We start from the raw sequence: 23,874 nt of genomic DNA on the forward strand, positions 1-23,874 counted from the left end.
AACCCATGAACACACGAAACCAAATCTGACCCACGAACCCGCCAACCTGTGAATCTATATAAATAAATGGATTGACGAGTCATATATGTGTTTATACTCCAAACCTACCAACCCGTGACCCGCCAGCCCGTAACATGTATAGTTAAATGGGTCGTGTTCCGGTTGGTATATTTTGACCTGTCAATCCGCGACCCACCAACCCGAGCACGATTGCCAAACTTAAGCCCCAATATTCATGGTTTTTTGTTTTTTGATGGTTGTACAGTAAAAGGAACGAAGATCATCTTGCATCTGAGTACAAGTTTTCATACATTAATGAAAACAATTTCACATAGAATTTGTTGCGCGTATTTAGACGATACAAATTACATTGGTATAATACGTAGTAGTACTTGTTTATACAATATGTTGCGTCAAAGTAAATCACATATGAGAAATTGAAGTATTTCGTTTTCTGCTTCGTCGTTAATTAGATAAAAAATAAAAAATATATTATGTTTAATAGGTTGTCATGTTGAAAACATGTTAAAGATTGCCATCAAACTCAATTGAATGTATTTTTAAACAGATTGACCTATTTATAAATTGAATATGTTAAAATATAACTTAATCCAATAATTTTAGATTGGATATCGTAAAATTTTGATTAGTCTTATGAAAGCCTTTTTAAACCATTGGATCATTTAGGTTTGAGCATTTAACTTGAAATAAGTTCTTTTGGTTGCTACCCCGTGGTCCGTGGGCCCAACAAATAAGCATTTTGAACTTTTTGATTGGGTGAAAGTTTAAACATCATGTTTTTATCTTTAGAAATTGCGAAGAAAAAGCAAAATACGGAGGCGGTAGAAACTTGGGTGGAAAGTAAAATTTGCAGAAAAATCCAAAAAGAAGAGAAGCGAAAAGGTTAAAATCTCTAAAGTAAAATTAGAAAAGTGAGGGAAGTAGTATCGCCGGAAAACCGATTATCGCCGTCGCCCGTCTTGGACTCCCTCGCAGCCCTCCGCCTCAATTGCCGACGGTTAGACGGTTAGCTCTCGCAATCTCGCTTCTCCTCACATCACTCGTCTAGTGGCCTATCTTTTCGACGGTGGACATAATCCGTTGATCTTAGACTTTTGACTATTTATACGGTATATTCGTTTAATACTATGGTGATTCCCAACTTATAATTAACTATTTATAATAATTTTTTTTGGAAAAACAATACAATTTTAAAAATTAAATATATTTCAAAACTTAATTAGGGTGTTATATGGTAAAATGAGTCCTTTTAGATAATGTTTTGAGTTTGCCCATGCAGAAAATTTCATTGTGGTTAACATGTTTGAAAGAGTAAGCAGCCATTGGCAACAACATACTCATGTGTTGGGTTGTGGGTTAACCAAAACAACCGGGTGGAGATAATACCGAACTAACAAGTAAACAAAAGCACTCCCTCTTTCATAGCCTTCACTGATACAGAGTTGTTGGTAGGAGAGGGTGCAAAAAATCAAATAGCTAGGAACCCTACCAACACTGTGTTCGGCAAGTCTTTTTTTTTTTCATCAAAATTTCCTGTTTTTGTTGTTTTCCTTTAAAAATCATGTGTGTGTATATATATATATATATATATATATATATATATATATATATATATATATATATATATATATATATATATATATATATATATATATATATATATATATATTTTCAGATGTTAAGCGTCTGATTGGGAGCAGGTTCGGTGGGGCTCATGTGCAGAAGGACATAGAGTTGTGGCCTTTCAAGGTCATTGAAGGGCCTTCAGAGAAGCCAATAACTATATATTGTGGTTGAGTTCAAGGGTCAAGAGAGGAAACTTACACCTGAAGATCAGTTATCTGGCATGGTTCTCAAGAAGATGAAAGAGGCTGCTGAAGCATTTATGGGGACAAAGGTGACGGATGCTGTGATCACTGTTCCAGCTTATTTTAGTAACAAGCAACGAGAGGCAACAGTGGTAGCAGGAGCTATGGCGGGTTTGAATGTATTGTGTTTGATAAATGAACCTACTGCAGCTGCAATTGCATATGGTGCATGCCAACAAGATTAATACGACACACAAGGAGAAGAACGTATTGGTGTTTGATTTGGGTGGTGGAACGTTTGATGTGTGTCTTTTGAAAGTTGGTAAAACAGGTGTGATTGATGTGAAAGCTGTCGGGGGAGACACTCATTTAGGTGGTGAGGATTTAATTTGATAGGGCACTTGTTAATCACTGCATGATGGAATTTAATAAAAAACACAAGGTGGATGGCATGAACGGAAATCCTAGAGCCTTGGCCAGGTTGAAAGTTGTTTGTGAAAAAGCAAAGAGGGATTTGACCTCAACAACTTTAGCTTCAATCGAGATTGATTGCTTATATAAAGGCATTGACTTTTCCACTAAAATCAGCCGAGCGAAATTCGAGGAACTGAATTCAACTTTGTTTGACAAGTGCATTCAGCTGGTGGGTGACTGTTTGAGTGATGGGAAAATGCAAAAGACAGATCGTGGATGAGGTGGTGGTGGTTGGTGGATCGAGCAGGATTAGGATTCCAAAGGTGCAACAAATGTTGGAGGAATATTTTAATGGGAAGACACTTTGCAAGAGCATGAATGGGGGTGAGGCTGTTTGCATTTGGTGCTGCAATCTTGGCTGCAAAGTTAAGTGGGAATTATAATGGTGTTGCTGGATGTCACTCCTCTCTCACTAGGAATAGCAATTGATACACCCCCCCTATAGAAAAAACGTAATGAGTTTTATTATTCCGAGGAACACGTCCATACCCACAAGCATCACAAAAATATATTGTTCACAAGTCAATACAACATCAGCACGTATTGGGGTGTATCAGGGTGAGAGCACCCAAGTTAATTAAGGACAACATATTACTTGGGGAGTTCAACCTTTATGGCCTTACTCTTGATCCCAATCAGACTTCACAAATAGATGTTTGTTTCAGTATAGATGTTAATGGGATCCTTCACGTCTCTGCAGAGGAAACATCCACAGGTAAGAGCTAGAAAAACCATTACAATCGTTAAGACCTGAAGTTCTTATCCCCTTACCCATTAATTAGTGGAAAAGAAGCACGTGTGTTTAAATTTTAAAATATATATGGTTTGCATTTTGCAAAAGATTATATGCTAGTAACCTGCAGGTGGACTTAATTGCTTTCAATCTATTTTTATTGTCAATTAAGCTTCATGATTTGTTGTTTTTTTTGGTGAAACATGAATATTTTTTGCTTGTTTTATCCACCCTCGTCCATGACGAGACTGTTAGGGTTAAGTACTTGTTTAGTGATATATTCTGACTTTCATACATAACTTATTTATTTTAAATTAACATATATGTTTGTAGTGACACATTAGTTGATATTGAGACATAAAGTGTTTAAACACTACAGCCAAGCTAGCTTTATGTTGATGAAGTGACTCTGAGACACACCGCACACGTGTCGACATGCCGTTGTTGATTGATTCTCTCTAAGATTTTGGGAGAGTTTAATTGCAATGACAGATTAAAAAAACCAAACCACTAAGATAAATAAAAGTTTACTAGCCTTGTTTCAGTTACACATTCGTAAATTGTTTTGAAGAGGAATTAAAAATGTGAATAAGTGAAGAAGTATCTAATATCCGACCGATTAAACATTATACTTTTAGGAAATTCTCCTAAGTTATCAAGCGTCATAAATCAAACAACTCTATCATGTAATTCTTGATTATGGCGGGTCCTAGACAATGTGAGGCCCGGGGTAAAATAAAAATATTGGGACCTTATAATTTTATTTATTATTTTTTTTTTTTTTGGTAAAGGGGGGCCTAGCCCCTCGGAAAACTTTGAAAATTTTATTAATTAAGAAAAAAACCCAACATATAGAAAAAAAGGCTTCGAGACATACTGCGAATGCCAAACAACCAAGTAACTGTTAATACGAAACAACAAATAAAAAGGTCATCCTCCGAAGCCTAATACATAAACATAACAAAAAAAAAAGATATTATCTTCCTCATTTAATACAGTTTCATATGTGACATTATCTTGTAAATTAGAAGAATTTAATTTTTTTTTACAAACTTATTCTTAGATTCTTTTTAGCTTCATTAAATTGTTCATTTTTTCACTTCCAGACATATTTTCTAACAAATCAACAATCACATAGATTTAAAAATCAACAAAAAAAAACAAAACAAATTAACAAAAAAAGTGAATAGATACTATCTGCTTAGTCAACTGTTCTCTTGCCGTTTATATCCTCCGAGACCAAAACAGAAATGAGAAATCTGAAGTTTAGAAAACAGAGAAGTCAAATTAAACTAAATAATATTTAAAATTTAGAAAATTCGAATTAAGCAAAATCACAAAAAATTGATTAACAAAAAGTGAAAAGAGAATACATGCTCAACAGCTATCCTGGATGTTAATAATCCTCTGAGCTCAAATAAGAAATGAGAAATCTGATTATTTGAAGTTTAGATTAGAAAACAGAGAAATCGAGTTAAACAAATTCATCATTAAAATTCAGAAAATTCGAATAAGCAATGATTCATACAAATTTGAAATCAGTAAATTCTATTTCAATGGACAATGATTCATACAAAATCAAAATCAAAGATCGATTTTGCAGATTCTTAACAAAACAAGTTCATAAATTCAGAAATTCGAATCAGATAGTAACACAAACGATTATGAAAGATTGTTCTACTTCACACTTCCGACTGAATACGATTCAGAAGAGATTAATCCAACTGATGCACTTAATCCCGAGTCTCAACTAAAAAACATATGATTCAGAAATAAAACGACAACAGGTAACATCCAATTGCTCGTATTTCTAGAAAAATAAAATCATAAATAAGAAGTGAAAGAATCAAGTGTTGCCTATTTGTCTTTGGACTTGGGCGAATTCAGCAAATCAGAAAAGAGGAGAAGAATCGATTATCTTCAACTAGAAATAGAAAAAAAAAAAAAAAAAACTCCCTCACTTCTTCATTTTGGTTTGTCGCCTATACTCTTTACAATATTTGGCCAAAACTAGTCCATAAGTCTTAAATTTAATGGGTTGTCATTAATATAATCCAATAACAAATATAAAATGGGGCCCTTTGGCATTTGGGGGCCCGGGGCGATCGTCCAGCTTTCCCATGCCCATGGGTCGACCCTGTCTTGAATATCCATAGCTTACAAACTAACATGTATATCTAACATATCATCAATACACAAAACAAGTGTGGTATCTTGGGGAATAACTTTTCTTGGCTCCGGTTGATTGTACAAATCAAATCATCTCTTTTAATTATTTTAGATTTCATTATGAAAAATATTTTGCAGTTCCATAGTTTAAGTTTGGGATCACACGAATTTTCATCCAATTCTCTTAAACCAAGGCTCTGATACCAACTTGTAACATCCCAAAAACTATGATAAAAATTTTCATTTTTATAAAAAACATTTCCACTAGAAGCCAAAGATAAACAACCAATGTTTTGAAATCATATCCAACAAAATCAGAGTATTAAGTTAATCTCTCAAAACATCAAATCATAAGAGGATGTGTACGATCATGCCTTTGCCTTACACTAAACAATGATAATTCCTCAAACTACAACCCAAACCCTAAAGTTGACCTAAAGTCAAAATTGGTCAAAGTCAATGGTCAACTCTAAACAATCGCCACGACATGGATGAGCTTATGTCACGTCTTGGGGATAATAGGACAAAATAGTCGAGATTCTGCCAATCTCCACAATGTGGCGACTAATTCTCCACGTCGTGGAAACTATCTAGACCAGCTTAATCCATTAAGCCCTTAATTGTTTTCTCCATTAATCTAAAATTTCTAGAATGCTTCCATACTCCCCAAAGATCATAAAAGGCGCAACTTTATAGACATGCATATCTAATGCATGTCTTGAGCTCAAGCTAGGTCAAAATGGTGCAAAATGGGGCCAAGATCTCATGCAAGAATTCAAAACTCTATCAAAATTCAGATCCATCACTCTAAACCATAAAAGGACTCTATAGATCTATAAAGTTGGAAACTTTATGGAACCCAAACATTCCAACTAGACTAATCATGAAGAATAAAACTAGAAAACCTAGAACTAAGAACATGGAGTCATAAAGCTTGGAACTTAAGGACTTACAAGAGTGTAGAAAACACGCACAAAGAGAATGAGGAGAGTTTCTTGTTGAAACAAAGTTTCAAGGGACACCTTCTTCTTCAAGACACCACCAAACACCACGAAAGCTTAAAAGTTAACAATGGAGGCTACGGTTCGCTTTTGGAGGATGAGGGGGAGTGATAGAGGCTGAGGATGGCCAACCACAACCATCACATCCCTTAAATAGGGGCACAACCCCCGAAATTAGTATTTGTCATTAAACAGCTTGCCACGTCGTGACCACTATACTGTCACGCTGTGACACCCACTAATGATGCGTGATTTCCATGGCCTTTGCCACGTCGTGGAGACTACATCCCCAGGCCGTGGCCTTGAAAACAACTATTTTAACTTAAAGCCTTAATGAAAAAAGGATCACATGGACCAGATGCTACGAAAAAGTTATAAAACTAATTTTTATAGAAGTTAAAAAAAAGTTAGTAAAAGAGGTGTTAAAAATTTATAAAAAAAAGATTTTGAACAAATCTGTAAAAATTTGAAAATTAGTCAAAAAAAAAAAAAAAAAAAAAAAAAAGAAATTGGATCAAGTTTATAAATGTCTTGTAAAATTGAAAATATTACGTGTGTGTGTGTGTGTATATATATATATATATATATATATATATATATATATATATATATATTGACTTAGGTTATTGTATTCTAACTATTTATTGTGTGGATGTAAGGTTGATTGTGAATCAATCATTTTAGTTATTTTAAAAAAGTGATTAATACATATTATTGAAATAAAGATAATTAAAAAATACTGTCTAATTTCATTGTAAATGTATTTTAGTAATTAACATAAATTTAAAAAAAAAATTGCAGATTTTAGAGAATAATTAATTCTCATAACTTTAAAATCTGATTTTTGGATATTTAATATATTAATTCGGACATTTTAAAAGAATATATTTATGATTATCTTGAAAAAAAACATTAAATTTGACAGAATACAATAAACATATATTATCAATATTAGTAATTTTTAATGAATACATATTTTATATGAAAAAAATTAATATTTTAGAATCATAATTACATTCATTCTTAAAGAATACAAATATGAAACATAAATTACGTTTATGTTGAAAGAATATCACTAATAACGGTTAACAATTACATTTATTTTTAAAGAATAAATTTGAGAATGGTTAAAAATCAAATAAAAATATTGAAATGTAAGTAAAACATTAATGCATTTTGATAGAATATTAATTGTTTAATTAGAAGATAAAGATTAAATCAAAATTGGTTTGTTTTTAAATTAGATTAATTAAATTAATTTTGAAATTTAAACTTAAACCTACTATTTTAGAAAAGTTTTAAAATACACCTTATATTATATAATTAAAATTTAATACACTATATGTATAAGATAAATCAGTCAAATCACTAATACGCCTCATTCACAAAGCCATATTATAAAAGGAGTTTAAGGAAGCGACATATAAAATAACCGTCATTGAGTATCCATTCTTACCCACCGCTCTCTTGAATGGCGGAGGGTCTTTAGCTGAATGGATTTGATAGGACATAATTTCCTTAATAATGTAACACTCGGTTCCAAGCATGAATTAAATTCAAAAGTCTTTATGATTCTCTTTGAACACGGCATGGTGAAGCCTTATCACAACGTGTTGATAGGCCTTTGGGCCGTGAATTTTATTGGACCAACACGGCGTGTTTGTGTCATTACACAACGTGTTGGTGTCTGGTGGAGAAGCCCTAATTTTTAGGGTGTTGCATCATATTTAACGGCCTTAAGTCCTCATCGTTGTCCTCCTTACTAGCCTCCATCGCCATTAAAACCCTAAAATCGATCCCTAAGTCTCTTAGTGGTATTCTTGAGCTAGTAAGAAGTTCTTGGTGCTCTTTTTTGGCCTTTGTGAAGGAAGAGGAGATCTTGAAGTTGTCTTGCTTGGTGGAAAGGCCTTGGATCCAGAATCATCTTCTCTTGTGCAAGCTTTCTAAGGTATCAAGTTTGAACCTTGACTTATAGATGTTTAGATCACCTCATTTTGTGTTTTGTTATGCTTTTGGCCCTTTTTTGGGTTTTTAAGAGAGTGAAGTCGTTTGAAGGGCTTATTATTCCAAATCTGAGTTTGTTTGGACTCGTTGAGCATAAAGGTGCAAGCTTTATGAGATAATTGGCTTCATGCATGCAATAAGTCACTTATTTAGTCCCTTTTAAGCTTAAGAGCTTCATTTAGACATGCATGAACGTAAAGTTGGCAACTTTACGTGGATTTATAGCTCAAGGAAGTCAAATCTATGTTTCGAAGTTATGTCTTCAAGGATTAAGTGCTTATTGGTTAAGCTATTGCTCTATCAAGCCTTATGGATGGGTTTTGGACCCTTTTTGGTAGTCTCTATGGGTAAAGTTGGAAACTTTACCCTTCTAAATCTCACTTTGGTATAGATATGATCTTTGGAGCTCTTAGGGTCGAAGAAGGCAGTTTAATGTGTTAAGTTGTTGGAACTCAGGAAAACACGACGTGTTTGCAAGTCAACACGGCGTGTTGGCTAGGGTTTTCCTCGACTGATTGGATGATGGTGAAACATGGCATGTTTACAAGTCATGCTTCTTGTACTCACTTAGGACGTCCATTTCCCAAAGGTCATGCTTCTTGGACCAAAAACCCAATAAAATGATAATAAGAAAATCTAAAAAGTTATTAAGCAAGTTTGAGACTTGCTTACCAGGAAGGATGAAATGGAGTCTCTGGATCTACTAGCTTCTTCTTGAACCCCCAAGCTTCTCCTTCCTTCATAAGCTTCAACACACACAAATCTTCACTCAAAAATGGCTCACAAGCTCACAAATGCATTAGGGTTTCTGGATTTAGGGTTTGGGACCTGGAGGCTGGAAATGAGGTCAGCATGTGGGGATTATGATGCTTAAATAGGGTGCAAAACCCCGAAATTAGGGTTTCACCCCTGCCAGCCTACTCGTCGAGTTGTGTCACACCCCCGAACCAGACGGCGGAAACGTCCAGGGGCTGTTGTGACTCAATTGAATACCATCACAATGAATATACATGAAACATAACATCATTCATCACCAACATTTGAATATTACAACTGATAGTGTTTACATCCATTACATTGTCTCAAAAATTACATGTCCAAAAATAAATTGTTCATTGATAATTAAACACCCGCAAAACATCATAGAGTACAATCCTTTCTTCACTTTATCTGTTACCTGAGAATACAAGTATTTTGAAAATCGTCAACATATGAAATGTTGGTGAGTTCATAAGTAATGTTTGAAATCCAATGTTTTGTATTGTTTGAAAACCACCAGAAAATCCGATATTTTCTGAAAAGAGCTTAGTATAAAAAGTGTGAAGATCCATAAGTATGCTTGTTTGTTTCTATAAATGTAAGAATACGATTTGTAAAACTCGGTATGTAGTTCAAAAATGTATTAATTGAAACCCTAGGAAAACCCGACGTTTCCCTATCACTTTACTTTAAATAGTTCATGTGTTGGTACTTCGTTACGACAGGTGTATGCATTGAGCTCCGGAGACCTTGGATAAACAGTGGGTTGTGAATTGTTGTAACGTACGTAAATGAAAACGACCAGTTGACAACCGTACAAACGATCCCTTAGGCGTCGCTCGCACTTATTCACATAATCCAACCCCCCGGAATCATGTAGCCCCACGACCGAGAGGAAAAAGAAGGTGCGAAGCCCCCGGTAATTCCCTACGTCGTTCAAGGCTATAGTGAATGCGAAGGACCCTTAGCCCAACTCGCATTTGAGAAGTCTCGACTTTGCTAGCAGTACCGAAGGACCCTTGGGGACCAGCAGCACGTTTGCCATTGAAAGTCCTTTTACGCTGTGTTGGATCATGTAAGACCCAACAACTCGTAAGGTTGATGTCTTCGGGCCTAAAGATCAGGTCATTGGGCTAGCTAGGCCCAACAAACAAGATTTTACACTTTTGGGCCCAAAGATGGTGCGTCGACGTCTGTGCACTCTCACGTGTGTATTGAATTCCCAAATGTTACTTGTGTGAATTGAGTTATCGTCGTGTTAGTAGTTTCGGGTTGTTATTGATTCGAGACCGAATCAATTCGTTTAACAACGATTTTTGGTATTGTTGTGTATTGTATTTTGTCGGTAGTCGCGGTGCCAATATTTGATCACGATGGGTGTATTGAATTAGCATTGAAAATTTTCTGTTTACAGCCCCTCTTTAAGTTGTAAATTTACTTTTTCGACCCTTTAAATAAATAAATTTCCGGTTTAGTCCTTAAACCATTTTTCTTGTCATTTTAACACCAAAACTTATCGAAATTGATATTTTTCAGCATATTCTTAGTTGAAAACAGTTTTGTTCCCTGAAAATACAGTTTTCTCGGTTGTAACCCCTCTTTTTCGCAGTTTTTACAATTTTGGCCCAAATCAGAAAATTTTTGCAACTTTGGTCCTTTTAAATTTTGAAAAGCATTTTAAACCTTAGAAAAGGACTTGGAACACTAGTAGTCCATTGTTTTACAGAAAAACACAGTTTTAGCCCTTCAAAACAGAAAATTTCGCATATTGGGCCCTATTGGGCCGAAAATGCCATTTTTAGCCCATTAAGCTTGAAATTTATATTTTTAATCCTCCAAAAGAATGTATTTCCAGAAAACACTTTATTGAAACTGTTTTGACTCATCTCACCCATCAGAATTTGTAATATGTCATTTTGGGCCCTTTAACTTTATTTTTTTAACATTTTGTGTCCAAAAATGAGTTTTTAGCCCAAAGAAGATGTTATTAAGCCACTTAGCTATTTTTCTTGAAATACTTTGTATGTAGAAATATAATTTATGCTAGTATCATTTATCATAAAGTATATGTCGATTTTTAGGGGCTTATGACTAGATCCAACATCATAATCACACAAAAACACACATATAAGCATAGAAATCATACAAAGCATACAAATACATATAGATCTACACATTTGCTTGTATTCCCCCCCCCCCCCCCCATAAAACTTATAAAACAGAAAAATAGGGAGTATGAAGCTCACCTTAGGGTGTAGTTTCGGTTTTTGAAGAAAAGATGGAAGAAAACTTGGTGATTTTTGGCCCTAGCTCCCCTTGATGAAGATCTCGAGTTTATGGAGTTTTCTAGGAGTATGATCACCAAAGAAACTTGTTTAGGATAAGTGATCTTATATGAGAAGGGAGTTTTGTAACTTAGACATGGAAAAGCTTACCAAAGGATGATGATTATCTTGTAAAATCCTCTTGAACACAAGAAAAATTTCGAGATTTTGAATGGAGAGGAAGAATGATTTCTTGAGTAATCTAGAGAGAGTTTGTGAGGTGTGTGTGTGTTTGAAAATGGCCGAGAGCAAGAGAGAGAGAGGGAGAAATAGACCTTGAGGTGATATGCATGGAAACATGAGACATGTTGCATGGAAAACCAAGAGATAAAAATGAGGTGGCATGGTAATAGTCAACTTCTCATCTTGGGCTTTTCTTGGGCCGAAATTTTGTAAAGAAAAGGGTGTATTGGGCTTTAATGCCCCTAAGCCCAATATGTAGAGTTAGGTTTGATGAGTTTGACCTAAAAGAAATATAATATGATTTTAACACTTTGTTGGGCTAGTTTAGGTTAATCATGGTTCAAAACTTTTAATTTATTTCATTCTAGGCCCAATATGGCCCATAATGTTGAAATAAATTAATGTGGGTCCAATTAGAGCCCATTTAAAGGTTCTAATTCCATGATAGTCAAATTGGAGACTTATTGGCCCAATGGGTCCAATAAGGAAGTCCTAGTCCAAAATGGACCTAAACAAGAACTTCTAGGGTTTCCAATTGCTTGATGACTATTTGTAGTATTTGTATGATGTATTTGATTGAAGTTTTTGATGTCATAATAATAGGTATCACACATGCTCTTAAGTTTTTGATTCAACATTTTACTTAAGTATAGTGATTACAAGACACAAAATTTCTAGTTGTGACAAGTTGAGGGCTCTCAACTCGTCGAGTAGTCTTTACAACTTGCGTCCAATTTCCATTCCTACTCGACGAGTTTGGGGCCTCCAACGCGTCGATTTTGTTTACAAAAATGAATAAATCTTTAGTTAAATACATACCAGGAACTAGGCGTTACAACATTAGATTACAAAAAAACAAAAAAAACAAAAAACAAAACGTATTTTCATCATTTGTTGATTACGTCACGAATAGATTTTTTATTTTATGGTTATTCAATGTGTAAACCCATAAAATAGTCATAGAACATTATCCTTTTCTTTATTAAAACAATATCTTTTCTTTAAACGGTAAAGTATTTTACAAAATATTCAATGTGTAAATTCATAAAATAGTCATAGAACATTATCCTTTTCTTTATCAAAACAGGGTCTTTTCTTTAAATAATAAAGTATTTTACAAAATCTCAGTTAGTAGTTGTTCTACGCTTTGTCACCTTCTATACATTTTCTTTAAATAATAGAGTATTTTACAAAATCTCAGTTAGTAGTTGTTCTACGCTTTGTCACCTTTTATACCAGTAAGGGCTCTATGCTTTGTTCCCTACTAAACTAGTAGGGGTTCAATGCTTTGTCTCTTTCTAAACTAGTATACTAGTAAGGGTTCTACGATTTGTCCCCTTCTATACTAGCAGGGGTTTTACACTATAGTCTGATACGGCTACCTTTGGTGATATTCCACCAAGACACGATAGAAACGCTAAAAGCCTTTAGGTAGCCTAATTCGGGCCCAGCTAGTTAGTTCAGGCCTAGCTAGCCAAGGGCTAGACCATTGGGTTGTGAGAGCCAAGTTAGAGTATTTGTCCCCTTCTATACTAGTAGGGGTTTTACTTTTGAAGTAATTTATCAATTTAATAGCAGACTATGTGTCTATCAACTTGTTAATTGGCCTTTTCAATTCATAATCATTTTCGCTTCTTTTTATCAAACATGTTACATGGACTATTATGTCTACAAATTGCTAATGACTAGTATGTTGCTAGTGTAACCAGGGTTAAAATGCTTGTGTTGTGATAAATTTTGAGGGATCAAGTTATGCAAGATCGTATTCATGAACCTGTTACATAGTGCCTTTTGGAATGATCATCTGCTTAAACATGCTCTATGTTACTTAGTGCCTTTTGGAATGATCATCTGCTTAAACATGCTCTATTCTCTTAGGGTTCATGTGGATGTTGATGTCTTCCATATCTTTTATTAGCTTGTTGGTAGTGGCGAATGCTTTGCTTTTCTTCTGTTAGTCGAGTTTTAATCACATATACTAGTCTGATGGTTTATTTCAAGCTCTTTAAGCTTTTCAACCGAGCTTGCATATGTCCGGAACCAACTAACCAAGTTTGTGCTTGCATACTAAATTGGGTTTGAGCTTAGCCTAAAAAGATCATTTAGTCAAACTCAAATCCGGCTAAGCTTTTAGGCTAGTCCAATCAAACCCCATACATGGCATCGTTTATGCTTTTCGTGGACGACAGTCACAACGCACACCACTGCTTCATAAACCTTATTGGTATTCAAGGTCTATTTGATATTTGAAAACATAAAGATTAAGGTCTGTCTCATAAAAAAATTTAGAGATACGTGTGAATTACTATGAATACAAATGTGCCTTTTTCCAAACTGGTAAGTGTTGAATCCTACTTTAATTCGATCTTAGTTGACGACACATTCATGTACTATACCTTAATGTGTATTGAACTATTGATGATGACTTATGTGATGCGGGTCCGTAACAAATTAAACCACGCAAATTTGTATGGCAAATTAGGTTATGTAGTTGATCAATAAATAATTTTCCCTTCTATTTTATAAAAAAAATTACATGAATAATTATTATGTTACATTTTTAAACAAAAATTGTCTAGCCTAACAGAAAGTGCATTCCTTGCATTTGTGTCTTATTCACAACCCAACTCAACCCAAATATCTATTAAAAAACTATTTATTTTACGTGTCACATACACAATCTAACTAACCATAAACTTTTATCCATATTAGCAACTCAAACCAATCTATTATTTTATTTTTTTTAAAATATTCAAAAAGCATATCAACATTAGTCTCATTTTGTAGAGTATTATTTTTATGTATTTTAATATACTTTATTTAATTTTAAAATTAATACCACATCTATATTTTTATAAAATAAATGAAAGTGAAAAAAAAAATGGTTAACTACGGTGAGCTAGGTTGTGTGGGCAATCTGCTCACACCATTTCTTTTTTTTATTATTTATATTTTAACTTTTTGAGTGAACCATGATGAGTTGTTCACCGATGTGGCTAGTGTTAGGGAGGTTGAACCTCTCCTTCATTTCAATGCACCAACTGCCAAAAGCATGGTCAATTGGTCATAAAGAAAGTGATGTTGGTATAAGGAGAACAAGAACACTATGTAGAAGAGGAAGATGAATGCCTGTTCATGTTCATGACCTATGTAAATCTTCAAATCAACTCAAATGAAGTGTGGTTTGCAGATAGTGCTTGCTCAAACCATGTAATCAATGACAAAAGCAAGTTCAAAGACTTGGATGAAACTCATAAATCTTGGGAGAGATTATGAGACAATAAGCAAGTGAAAACTGAAGAAAAAGGAACAATTGCAGTCAAAGTTAATGAACAGGTAACAATGAGAGTTGCAGTTGGTCCAAGTATTTTCTACTCTTCATCAATGATGTTTCATGAATGAGTTGGGTTTATTCTCTTACACACAAATCAGAAATTTGTGAATCAAGAGGACATGTTGAATGATTCAAAGCATTTCCTAAAAGTTAAGATAGTCAATAAGAGTATCTCTCTCAGTCTAACAGATTTTTTTATTCCTAGATTTTGGCTATTTATGTTTAGCTTTCATCTTCTTCTTTTGTTCGTGTAAAAGCCTGTAGTCTTCAGTTAATAAATGCATTGATCATTCAGCATACTTGTCTGGTTTCTATTCTTGTTAATATTTCAAACACATTAGAAGATGAAACTATTACTGGAGGAAAATTTGAATATCCAAGTTACTGAACAAAAATGGGTTCCCCAGCAAAAGTTATAAACTTTGTTTGGTGAAGAAAGCAGCAATCAGATTCAAAGAAGACAAGTGAAGCAAGAATTGTGATAAATACATACAAACATGGATATATGTACCATTTGAGTCAAACATGGAGATGCTAACAGTAGTAAAAGCATTGGGAATGATGACCGCTTCAACATATCTGGGAGTAGAGGAGTGGGAGTATCTGTTCGTGATGAATTCTTTCATGTCACCAACAAAACTTTTAAAAAAAAAAAAAAAAAAAAAAAAAAAAAAAAAAAACCATCATCATCTTAGCTCTCTCTTATAAGTAGGCTCTCGCTTGCTTGTAGGATAGAAGTTGATGATGCATTGAGTTGACTAAACTCCTGCTGCAGCTTTAGACTCGGAATCCGTCTTACCCTGAAAGGATTGGAAGAAAATGAATTAATTATACAATTATTTGGTGAAAGAAATTTTGATAATAGAGAGGAGAGTGATATAAATTTACTGCAGGTGGAGGGGTGCGAATTTTCCTAGTAGGTGTCCTCATGGTGACGAATTCTTCTGCGGATGTGGGGTGAACACCCACTGTCGCATCAAACTGCGCCTTGGTCAACCCAGCTTTGATAGCAACAGCAAATCCCTGCATTGTAACATATATATATATATAAGTTAGTTGACTGACTTAATAGAGAAAGTCAAAAAGAAGCTGAACAGATGATGGATGATATAAGAAAGAAAAAAGGAAGCAAAGAGAACCAACCTGAACAACTTCTGCTGAATCTTCACCGCACATGTGTAAGCCGATGACTTGGTCGGTGTTGGCAGAGACTATAAGTTTCATAAAGACTCTATCGGGGAGGCCGGATAGAGTAGCTTTTAAGGGCCTGAAATTTGCTGTATACACATCGATATCACCATATGCTTCTATTGCCTGCAAATAATCTCGCATCAATCGCTTGTTTGTTTGTTTTGTTGGTTTGTTAGATATATTATATGTTGGTGTGGTTGAGGAGTTTTAGGTACCTGTTGCTCACTAAGACCAACTTGGCCGATTGGTGGCTGGGAGAAGACTGCAGAAGGAACAGCCCTAAAATCTGGTTTTGTAGGCTCATCTGCAAAAAGGGTTTTGGCTAACGCCCCTCCTTCCATTAAAGCAACCGGAGTCAGATTCATTCTATCCGTAACGTCTCCAACTGCCCAAATCGATGGAACTGATGTGCGAGAGTATTCATCCACCTGACTCCACTCCAAAATTTCATCATCATCATATATATATTATTTTTATTTTATGATGATCCACAAACACAAACACAAACACAAACAGACTGCAACATAACTTACTTACCTCTATTGCTCCATTCTTGTCCAGTTTCACACCCACCGACTCCAATCCCAAATTCTGCCAATCAAATCAATTCAAACATTTTTACCACAAACAATACCTGCCTAACCATATTTCAATCTCAAACACAATGCGATATGTTGTGTTACTGTTGGACTGATTAGATGTCTGTTCTTTGTTGACTTGTCAATACACGCACTATGACTCAGCATTTAACTTTTTATTATTTCTTTTACTTTACATTATATATGCAACACCATCAGATTTTCTAGGTTACATATTGCCTAAATAAAAAAGAATGCAAATTGGTTACTATTGCTATTGCAGGTTAAAAATGAAGTGCATGCGTATTATGGTTAAACTACAACATCAACATTCCCTGCAATTTCACACAGTTTACCCTTATATGAAAAGCAAATTTAGTTACTTTACAACCTAGAAAGACAACATATTTAAAAATGGATAAAACAAGTAATTATGTTAACTATAATTTTCATTCAATATATGTTTATATCATCCGTAATCACTATCAGATCACATTCGAATTCATATGAGATAAATGCTGATGAATTTTAAACTTATGTATTTTAAACTAAGCACAAGAATAAATTTTGGATAATATGATTCTGCTACTCAAAGACAAGATAAATTGGCACTGCATTTATCTTGGGAAATTACTTTAAATTCATTTTTTTGTAAAGTGATTTTGATTGGTTGGATCCAGTTTAAATTTAGAGTTTTATCGAACTTAAAATTTACTGTTCTTGAAGATGAAGAACAATGAAGATGTGGATTTGGGAGAGAGAGAAAGAGATAAGCAAACGGATAGAACAAGGGCAAAATGGTCATTTTTCATAAATTTAACAGCAGGTGCATTAAGTTAGACAACCGAGTGACCAACAGCTCAACGAAATTACGGTTTATGAATTACTAATTTCAACCCATTTGGTGTAGTTTCCAAGGTCCTCAAATAAAATAGAGACTAGTAACAAAAACGATTATGAAAGAAAAAGTACCCTTGTGTTGGGCTTGCGCCCTGTGGCAAACATAACATGTGAGAAGCCCTCAGTTGTTCCTTTATTTGTCTTCAAAGAAAATGTTCCATCTGCAGCTTTCATCACAGCCTGTGGCGACTCCTCTGTATGGAACTCAATTCCCTTTAATGACATCTGCTCTGCAAGAAAGTCTCTGATCTGTTCAACTCAAAAAGGTTAGCCTCTTAACAGAACAAGTCCCCCATAAAAGTCTTGTTTTCAATTCCTCACCTCCTCATCAAACCCACGTAAAACCTGCTTTTGACGAATAAACACATGCACCTCACTTTGCAATCCATTGAAGATGCCAGCAAACTCAAGGGCAATGTAACCACCACCAACAATTGCAATTTTTGTAGGCTTTGAAGGCAAATCAAGAGCAGCATCTGAATCTATCACATACTCTCTTCCAGGAATATCTGGAATGAATGGGCGACCTCCAACTGAAACTAAAATGTTTCTTGCAGTGTAAAGTTTCCCATCAACATCCACCGTGTGTGGGTCCACAATCTGCTTGCAAAGTCATAAGTCCAACTTACACGTTTTTTTTCAATATGTAATTGCAAAAACAGAAAACAGAAAGTGTTGTCAAATGACAATAATAACCTTTCCTCGTCCTTCAATCAGTTTGACACCCGCGTTGTTTAGAATGTTCTTGTAGATACCAGTAAGACGCTGCAATTCAGCATTCTTATTAGCCATTAAGGTGCTCCAATCATGTGTAGGTTCAGAGCCATATGACCATCCAAAACCAAGGCTCTCCTCAAATTCATGTGAATATTTAGATGCATACACAAGCAATTTCTTTGGTACACATCCACGAAGCACACACCTTTATTGCAAAGATCAGATATTATCAGTGTAACATTCCTTTTCTTGAAACAGAACAGTTTATATTATAACACCATCAACAAAATAAAGTATCAATTTCATTGATAATAAATGGTTATACTTCAGAAAATACCCCAACCAATTGGACAAAGAGCAAACAAGCTAAAGTTTCTACTTTTTTGTTCTTGAACAATTTCCAGTTGTAACCAACTCCACCTACACGTTTCTAGGCTCATCATGAAATTCATCTTGTTACAACACCATCATTTAAAATGATTTATTAATTATCCTTAATAATTACTGTTATTCTGCTTATCTTGCACTTCATATTTGCATAACATATTGAATTATTATATGTATGTAATCGAAGTTTACATACAAAGGTCATCAAGCAGTCAAAGAATTATATAACCTGGACTTACAAAAGACAAGAATATAGTCCTAATGACAATGCAGGAGCTTGAAAATAACAAGTCTATGAAGGGAAATCAAAATTGGGTAGGGAGCAGTAAATAGCCTAACAAATAAAACTAAAACGATATATTCCCAAGTTATCGTGCAATTGCATCTCGAAAAATTCAGTCTCAAATAAACAAAATTTGCGTATGCAGATTATAAAACAATATGAGAAACGAGTAGCCATTAATTTTAATTAAACCAACTGCTCCTAAATCTCAATTGTAAAAAAATACACAAAAGTAACAAAAGTAGGAACTTACGTTCCGCCTACCCCTCCAGTGGTATCGGAAGATATGGTAGCAAACGGAAGCTCGCAAACAGCAACTGAAGCACCAAAATTCGCAGCAAAACGAGAAGCCCTAACGCCACCACTCCCGGCACCTATAGTAAACAAGTCGAAGTCATAGTGACGTGGCTCGGCGCCGTTAGTCGATTCCGCTCTGGTGGCGAATCGACGAGACTTGAGTATGGCATTCCCCCGATGGTCAGAGAGAAAACTTAGGGCCTTTTTCGAGAGATTGAAACTAGATGAATAGCAGGAAGATGATGATGATTGCGGACAAATAATGAAAGGAGAACGATTCAGGGTTGAGAACTTGTGTCTATATAGGAGGGTTTGAAGGGTTGAAGAAGACAGAGTCGTGCTGAGCTTTGGTGTGCTCAGGGATGTCGCCATTGATTTACAGTTGCTTTGAACACAACCACGATTTTATCACTGGAAATATGAGAAGCTTTATTTCTAGGTTACGGGCCTGTTAGGAACGCAGAGTTAAACGATGGTAAAAACTGCAAAGTAGAGTTAAACGCTGGTAAAAAAAAAAAAAAAAAAAAAAAAAAAACTTTGCTTTCAAACAAAACGCGGTTGCTGCTGTCCGCTACCAACTAATCCCTATATATTTCGATACTAGTTTATAACCTGTAAAACTACGGCTACAAAATTAATTAAACTTTAATAGTTAGAACATAAAATTATTAATCAGTTATAATCGTTAATTTAAATAAATATGTGAAATTATATCACCTTATAATTTCTATTAATTTTATTTTAATTTTTATTGCATTGTTATTAATTTATTGTAATTAAAATGAAAATTTTAAAATTTAAAATAGAGAATTAATAGGTTGACAAGTGGCATGTATTAATTAAGAGTTTTAATAGGGTGACACATGACAAAAAAAAAATATGTATTAATTAGGAGGTCTAATATGATGACACATATCAAAAGGATATTAAAACTATTCTTTTATTAGAATAGGGATACCCCACCACTTTGTAGCCCAACAAATACAATTAGATAGTGTTTTAATTTCCATCTTTGTTTTTTGGAATATAAGAAGAAACATAAATTTATAAAATATTTTAATCATGTTATCAAACTAAAAAAAATTATACAAGGTATAAACTTTCAAACTACTAATAAGTAGAGAACTTGAGTTTTGCAACTTTATATATTTGAATCTCATGTAGAAAACTTAAGTTTTGCAACTTATATAAATGAATAGTAACAAAAAGAAGTTTGGTGTTAAAAAAAGGTTATTACCATAAAAACCACAAGTTTTACGTTCTAAATTTATTTTTGTTTCTAATGACTCATGGTTTTTTCTTAGACATGTTGTTAGCTCTAAGTAAGATGAAAAGTGTTATTTTCACTAATCGATCCAATTTTAGTTGTTTTGATATAATGTATTCTAAAATTCATATCAAATCATAGAAAAATAATTAGTCTTAGTATAATATATCATTAGAAAGGTATTGAGCTTAATTTTTAAATATGGGATAATAATCTGGATTGAATGGGTTTAAAGGGGATAAAACAGGTCTTGAGCAGACTGTAGTTTTGTTGTTAAAAGTTGAAAATGAACATAGGGACTAACTAGTTGAATTATGGGATGAGGGTTGCTTATTAGTGTTTTATAACACTTTTATAAGAGGAGGAAGTGCCTTGAGTTCATTGGAGCTTTGGTGTTTGCTTTTTGTTGTATACATTTAGTTCGATGTGAGTTTCTCACTACATTACATTGACGTATATGTCGTTACATTAGATTGTGTGTGATACTTGATTGTTTAGGAATGGTACTAGGCTATGTACTATTGAGTATGTGTATGTTATTGCCATGTTTTGTGTGGATTGTACATGTTTTTGTGTGGATATATATATATATATATATATATATATATATATATATATATATATATATATATATATGAAATAGTCTTTCATCTTTTATTTATTATTATTAATAGCTTTCAATTTACAACACATAGAATAGTGAAACGTCGTGTACCTCTTAGTAATCTGTGAGCATGTCTGACTTGTGAGAGAGGGTTAACAGTTAACACATCGACTATAAAAATTGAAGACGTATACTTATCTATAGTGCATTTCGATTTAACTCCAGTTTACTCTCTAGTCTCTACTTCTACACTTCTGTGTTTCTCCTTCTCATTCTCCATTCTCCAATCAATTAGCAAAATCCTTTGATTCAAGACTCAAGAAATCTGATTCAGGTTGCACTTCTTCTTCTCCGATTGATCACCAAGAGGGCAAAATTGTCCAATGGTTGTTACCATGAACGATTATCATCAGTGAGTTTCTTTTTCTTATTAAACTTATTTATTAAAGTTGATTTCATGTAATCTATTTTCTGCAATCGTTTTAAGCAATAATCGATCTCATGTAATTGGCTTATTTGTAATCGTTTTTTCCTGTAATCATTTATCTTTAACTGTTTTTTTTCTATAATTTGTTTTTTGTAATAATCGATTTCATCTACTTGGTCTTTTCAATAATCGATTATCCTTCAATCAGTCAGTTAGTTGTTGGCTTGTTGTATATAATAAGAACAATACATAAACAATCTTTTTATTTTGATTTTACCGATCCAGTTAGGAAAAATAGAAACAGTGAACCCATTATTTTAATCATAGGGATCGATAACTGATATGAGTTTCATGTTTGTGAAAAAACTTAGGATTTTTTTTCGTTTGCTATTTTCCAAAAACTCACCGATGTAATCTGTTTGCTTTCTGTTTTTTTTTTTCATGATTGTTATCTAATTCCTGTTCTCTTTAGTTACATAATATTAAATTAATGTAATATGTTTGATATGGGGATTGATTATGTAAATCATTCATTCTTATAATGTGGACTTATGATCCATAGTTCTTTGTGTTGGGCTAAACCCATGTGATGACTCATTGATGATCCATGGAGGTTTAAACCCATGGAGCATGAGGAATATGGAAGTTCGTGCACATTAAGGTTTGCATGGTGTAACCCTAACTAAGCCACACTATATAAGAACCCCTCTAGCTCATGAAATCGGACCTAAGTAAGCTTACAATAGGGCAAGCCGATTTTATGAGTGCAAGTAACCTCCTCTCAAGTTCCTTCATTGTTGGTGGTCTTGTGTGATTCCATTTGAGGTGCAACACTTGGGGCACTAAGTTCTTAAAGGTCCAAGGTTTCCAACTACAAGAAAAGGTATGTCATTCTACTAGTTTTTGTATTACATATACTTCATAGTAGGCTAGTTAAGATGAAACCATGGAAAAATAAAAGTTTGCATGTATAATAGAGAAAACATAGATCCAAGGTTTCTAGGGTTGCATGTACACCTTAGGAGTGTTCGAATGCTCAAAACTCTTCAATTGCCTCTTTCGCGTCTTGCGATTATGCTGCCCTGTTGCACTTGGGTGAATTGGACATTCATGGCTTGAGGAGGTTTTGTTCGTTTAAGGATAATGATGGTAAAGGTACTAGTGAGTTGTCGGGGAATGTTGTTGGGGATGGTGAATCTCTCTTACATAATATTTTTTTAAGTGCATCCATGTCTTTATTTGTGCTCGTACGATATTGAGCTACTTGATCCGAAGTGCATCCTTATCTTTCTTATGAAAATGTTGAATCACTCTTACATAATATTTTTTAACCTAAATAGTCGGTCCATGTTGGTTGACATTTAAGCAAAGCAACATATAACCTAATCCTAACTCTATGTTTACGCCAAAGCAACCATTTTAATCAAGAATATTTTTTTGAGAAAAATTTAACTATGCAAGTTGAAATGTGTAATCGGAAATCCAAAACCCTTCTCCAGACCGTGAAATTTCAAACTACATGGTCCTTTTTGAAAATGTGTTAAAAGATAGTTGGAAATACATTTAAACATATTTTTTTATTATCCTTTTATTTAACCATTGTTATTGATTTTAACCTTGTAAACCTTTAACATAATGATTTTGCATCTTACCTAGCATAAGTTGTTCACAATATAAAATTTTTATTTAAACTAGAAGGATGCCCATGCTTTGCATGGGATGGAGGGTGGTCGACTTGATTTTCACATTTTAATGAAAACATGATTCATAAATATACCAAACATCAAGGAAAAAACTTGTAATCTAATTGAAGGCGGTAACTATATTCACAATTTGCAGTTAAATCTCACAAAGTGAATAGAAATGAATTATAGATATATGCTCTACAATGTATTAAAGTGATACAGCCACCGGGTGTTTGACATGAAAAATTTATGGGTGCCATATATGGGAATAACCATCTGGTACCTGTCGCATATTACATAAGAAAAAATCATGAGGAGCAAAAGGAGGATAGAAATTTATCAAGTTTCAAACAACTGACAATTGAGATCTATACCTTTTGGCAATTGAATTCTATACATTTGGGCAACCATCTATTACATGTCTATTTCTGCATTGAATTGGAAAAGTGACATGTTTGGTTCCCAAGTTTCAATACATTTTGGTAACCAACCATATCATACAATAAAATCTTGAATTCCAATTACTTTGGACTAAGCTGGAATCCATGAGCTAAAACAGGTTCGTATCAACAAAATCCCATATAAATCTAATAGACAAAACACAAGGAAAAGAAGACTGGATTCCGATTTCGTTTGATTTACCTAGAATATACAAACCAAATATGCTCTAAGGATATGTTTTATTCGGATTGGGACGAAATCCAATGACACTAGAATGTGAGATTCCA

At 34.0% G+C, this 23,874-nt stretch overlaps 1 protein-coding gene and 1 pseudogene across 2 annotated transcripts; one reads left to right on the forward strand and one right to left on the reverse strand.

The window, feature by feature from the left end:
* Window positions 1–794: 794 nt before the first annotated feature.
* On the forward strand, window positions 795–3,623 carry LOC111881282 (heat shock cognate 70 kDa protein 2-like; annotated as a pseudogene).
* Window positions 3,624–15,195: 11,572 nt separating this feature from the next.
* LOC111881189 (glutathione reductase, chloroplastic) lies at window positions 15,196–19,659 on the reverse strand. 2 transcript variants are annotated; one of them, XR_008226269.1, is made up of 10 exons: window positions 19,120–19,659; window positions 18,176–18,401; window positions 17,801–18,079; window positions 17,552–17,728; window positions 16,539–16,592; window positions 16,217–16,438; window positions 15,954–16,124; window positions 15,699–15,833; window positions 15,496–15,610; window positions 15,196–15,448 (listed from the first exon to the last, which is right to left on the reverse strand). XR_008226269.1 is itself a non-coding variant. In XM_023877583.3 (9 exons), the coding sequence occupies exons 1-9, from the start codon at window positions 19,533–19,535 to the stop codon at window positions 15,569–15,571; spliced, it is 1,713 nt and encodes a 570-aa protein (XP_023733351.1). In that variant the 5' UTR covers window positions 19,536–19,658; the 3' UTR covers window positions 15,548–15,568. The 2 variants fall into 2 exon arrangements, 1 of the variants encoding a protein (XP_023733351.1); XM_023877583.3 differs by lacking the exon at window positions 15,196–15,448 and having other exon boundaries at window positions 15,548–15,610; window positions 16,217–16,429; window positions 19,120–19,658.
* Window positions 19,660–23,874: the final 4,215 nt, after the last annotated feature.

This window comes from Lactuca sativa, chromosome 9, assembly GCF_002870075.4.
Source record: "Lactuca sativa cultivar Salinas chromosome 9, Lsat_Salinas_v11, whole genome shotgun sequence".
Lineage (NCBI taxonomy): Eukaryota > Viridiplantae > Streptophyta > Magnoliopsida > Asterales > Asteraceae > Lactuca > Lactuca sativa.

What these genes read in the sequence shown, in the direction of transcription:
- LOC111881189 (XM_023877583.3), bottom strand. Translation starts at nt 19,535, where the DNA reads ATGGCGACATCCCTGAGCACACCAAAGCTCAGCACGACTCTGTCTTCT. An exon ending in ACTGGAGGGGTAGGCGGAAC is followed by an intron (nt 18,402 to 19,119) that starts GTAAGTTCCTAC and finishes TTTGCAATAAAG; the next exon opens with GTGTGTGCTTCGTGGATGTG. An exon ending in TACGTGGGTTTGATGAGGAG is followed by an intron (nt 17,729 to 17,800) that starts GTGAGGAATTGA and finishes TGAGTTGAACAG; the next exon opens with ATCAGAGACTTTCTTGCAGA.